Source organism: Camelina sativa, chromosome 18 (genome assembly GCF_030686135.1).
Source record: "Camelina sativa cultivar CO46 ecotype springtype chromosome 18, ASM3068613v1".
NCBI lineage: Eukaryota > Viridiplantae > Streptophyta > Magnoliopsida > Brassicales > Brassicaceae > Camelina > Camelina sativa.
In genome coordinates, this window is record NC_141897.1 from 12,413,133 (window position 1) to 12,416,243 (window position 3,111).

The 3,111-nt window shown below is 33.8% G+C and overlaps 1 protein-coding gene across 1 annotated transcript; it reads left to right on the forward strand.

Annotated features, from left to right (window-relative positions):
* Positions 1-1,592: 1,592 nt before the first annotated feature.
* Positions 1,593-2,584, forward strand: LOC147922816 (uncharacterized). The gene is made up of 3 exons (XM_087497799.1): positions 1,593-1,836; positions 1,942-2,379; positions 2,571-2,584. Exons 1-3 carry the CDS (start codon positions 1,593-1,595, stop codon positions 2,582-2,584), a joined length of 696 nt encoding a protein of 231 aa, XP_087353925.1.
* The last annotated feature ends 527 nt before the right edge of the window (positions 2,585-3,111 follow it).

Sequence of the window (3,111 nt, forward strand, 5' to 3'; positions counted from 1 at the left end):
CTCCTATACTCTCGTCTCGTCAATGAGTTTTGGAGTATAAAACCCAAAAAGTCAAAAACTCTTTGAATCTAATGATGAAAGAATTCGTTGGTTGTTCTCATAAAAGAAGATTAAAAAAAAGCCTAGAGATTGGTTTAGGGTATTAAATGCGTTTTCTTGTAAAGAAGAAAAAAAAAGTAGAGTCTAGAGATTATTTTAGTAATCATAAATACGATGATTTATAAGATTGTAAAGAATAAATTGTCGTGATATTCACTAATATTTTTAATTATAAAAAATGAGCTTATACCAAACATTTGGTCATCTACACCTTTTTTTGAAGATTGTCAATTGTGACGAAAATGCTCCTACTAACAAATATATTGAAGTTTTTAGGAGTTTAAACCAAAAAATAAACAGTAAACTCATGTTAGTATACAGCTGTGCAAAACGTTTTTTGAAAAAAAATGTTTTAAATGTCAAAAATCGGTTTGTAAATTGATGATTTCTGGTCTAAATTGTTCAGAAAAGACTTTCTATGATTTTTTGAAGTTCTGAAACATTTAGATTATTCATGCTACAGTTTGTACATGTTCTACGAAGTTTAGAGGGGAAATTTGTTCTAAAAATATCAAAACCTGAATTTTGTATGTTATACCAAATTAAGAATATGTATTCTACATTTTTCTTCATTCTACATCAATTCAGAATATATTTTCTACGTTTTACCCTGTATACTAAAAGAAGTAGAAGATATACCCTAAACATTTTAGAATTTATAATCTGTAAAACTTAGAATACTGTAGAAATAGAAAGAAAATAAACTAAATAAGGAAAGTGAATATTTTTTGAATAATCGAAATTTATGGTTATGATTCTGTATTTATTGTTTAGATATGTTCTAATATTTTTTTAAATGTGGATTCTAAATTATTTAGAAAAAACACAAAAACAGGAAAAATTGACATTTGACTTTACTTATGATCGGTTGTTTACCATCTCTTCCACCTTCCTCGAAATTTTCACCTAATTGTTTATGATGCAAATCTATGTTACTTGTGGTGTATTTACACTGGATGCCAACAAGGAGTGGAGATTTATTGATGATTAAGAAAAACGTGCGAGATTATTGACTTTGCAACCCACTACGTCTCTTGAAGAATTGAAGGTGATGGTTTCAGAAGACTTTGAAATAGAGCAAAGTATGTTTGATGGGAATTTTAGTTATTTACCCACAGAGGTTAGAGTTGATTCTCCTCCCGTTGTATTGATAAATGATAGAGGAATGAAAATTTTTCTTGCATATCTGAAAAGGAAAAACATGATTCGGTTGTGTGTTATGTTCAAAAGAATAGTTGATGATGATAAGAGTAAAGTCCAGTTCGATCTGAACAAGTACCCACATGATACAAGTGATGGTGATGATGTGGGAGTTTATATGGGAAAATCAGTAGCTACTATTGCAAGAAATTCACCCTAAGCCAACTGATGTTGTATTAGAAAAGCCTACTGATGCTAACCTTGGTGATGCTGCTGGTTCAAAGTTGGAAGATTCAATGGTAAAGAAGGGAGAATATTTTAGCAGTAACGAAGCTTTATAGGCTACTATGGAAATGTATGCAATGAAATATAACTGCGACTACAGGATTAAAAAATCTGATAAGAGATGGTGGTGTATACGCTGCATTGAGAGTGCTTGTAAATGGAGGCTCCGGGCTGAGTGTTTACAACTTTCTACATATTTCAAAATCAACAAGTTTGTGGGTAACCATACATGTGCTCCTTCTAAAGAAAAATCATTTTGTAGGACTCCATCTGCAAGAACAATTGGACATCTCATTAAGAAAAGCTATGAGGGTGTGTAGGAAGGTCCTAAACCGGTTGATATAATTAATATTATTCATTCAAGGTACGGCTGAGATCTAACATATTACCAAGCTTGGGAGTCTCGGGAGTATGCAGTTAACGAAGTTAGAGGAATTCCTGAGAAAAGTTATGCTAAGATACCAAAATACTTGCACATGCTACAAGAAGTGAATCCTGGTACGTTCACGAATTATGAAATTGACTTTGATGGAAGATTCAAATATCTATTTATTTCCTTTGGTCAATCAAGAAGAGGGTTCTACAAGGCAATGCGGAAAGTGATAGTAGTTGATGGAACATTTTTGAAGAATAAATACAAAGGAGTTCTACCAGTTTCTACAGCTGTAGATGGTAACTCCAATTTGTATCCAATCGCATTTGGAATTGCTGATTCTGATAATGATTGTTCATGGGAGTGGTTTTTTATGCAACTTAAGATGGTTATAGCTGATGAAGAAGGTTTATCATTTGTGTCAGATAGACATACATCGATTGCTAAATCAATTGGAAACATCTACCCATTGTCTAAACATGGTATTTGCATCCACCACTTGATTAGTAATGTGATAACATATAATAAGGGCAGAGGTGTCGCTGGTATGGTTGCAAAAGCGTCAAAAGCTTATAGAGTTGCTGAGTTTGATAAAGAGTTTGCGCGAATTAACAATATTAGTCCTGCTATTGGAAGTTATCTAGGATCCACTTTTGCTGGTCTGGATATCAAGGCCTTGATATCTGATACATCTTTCTCCAATGTTTGCAATCATTCCCCAAAGGTCTCTGTGAAGCTATTGAAAGAAGAGTCAATCAACTCCTTAAAGAACCGCTTCATGTCATCTCCACAAGAACAATGTGAAGTTGATGCTCGCTGAGATAGAACAATCCTTTTGCGTGTCTCTGCTCCATGATCAACTTGCTTCTTCTTCCTCTTCTTCAAGCTAGACACTTCTGGGGTATTAGCTTGCTTCTCACCACTCTCCAAACCAACCAAAACTTCATTGTTCCCTCCAACAGTCTGAGATTGTTCTTCAACATCCTCAATATTATCATCTTCCACACCATATCCTTCGACGCTCTCCCAAATATGATCACCAAAATCATAGCCAGATCTGATCAAAGCATCCAAGTTGTCCACTTCACAATCTTCAATTTCATCACTCCTCAAATATTCAATGGACTCCAATACATTAAAGTTTCCGGTGGAGGAAATGTATGCATAAACAACATCCTGCGAAAACAAAAACAAAAAATCAATTCAACATACAT

Coding starts and splice junctions, on each gene's coding strand:
- LOC147922816 (XM_087497799.1), top strand. CDS start 1,593: ATGTATGCAATGAAATATAACTGCGACTACAGGATTAAAAAATCTGAT. Junction 1,837..1,941: donor CATTAAGAAAAGCTATGAGG/GTGTGTAGGAAG, acceptor GGGAGTATGCAG/TTAACGAAGTTAGAGGAATT.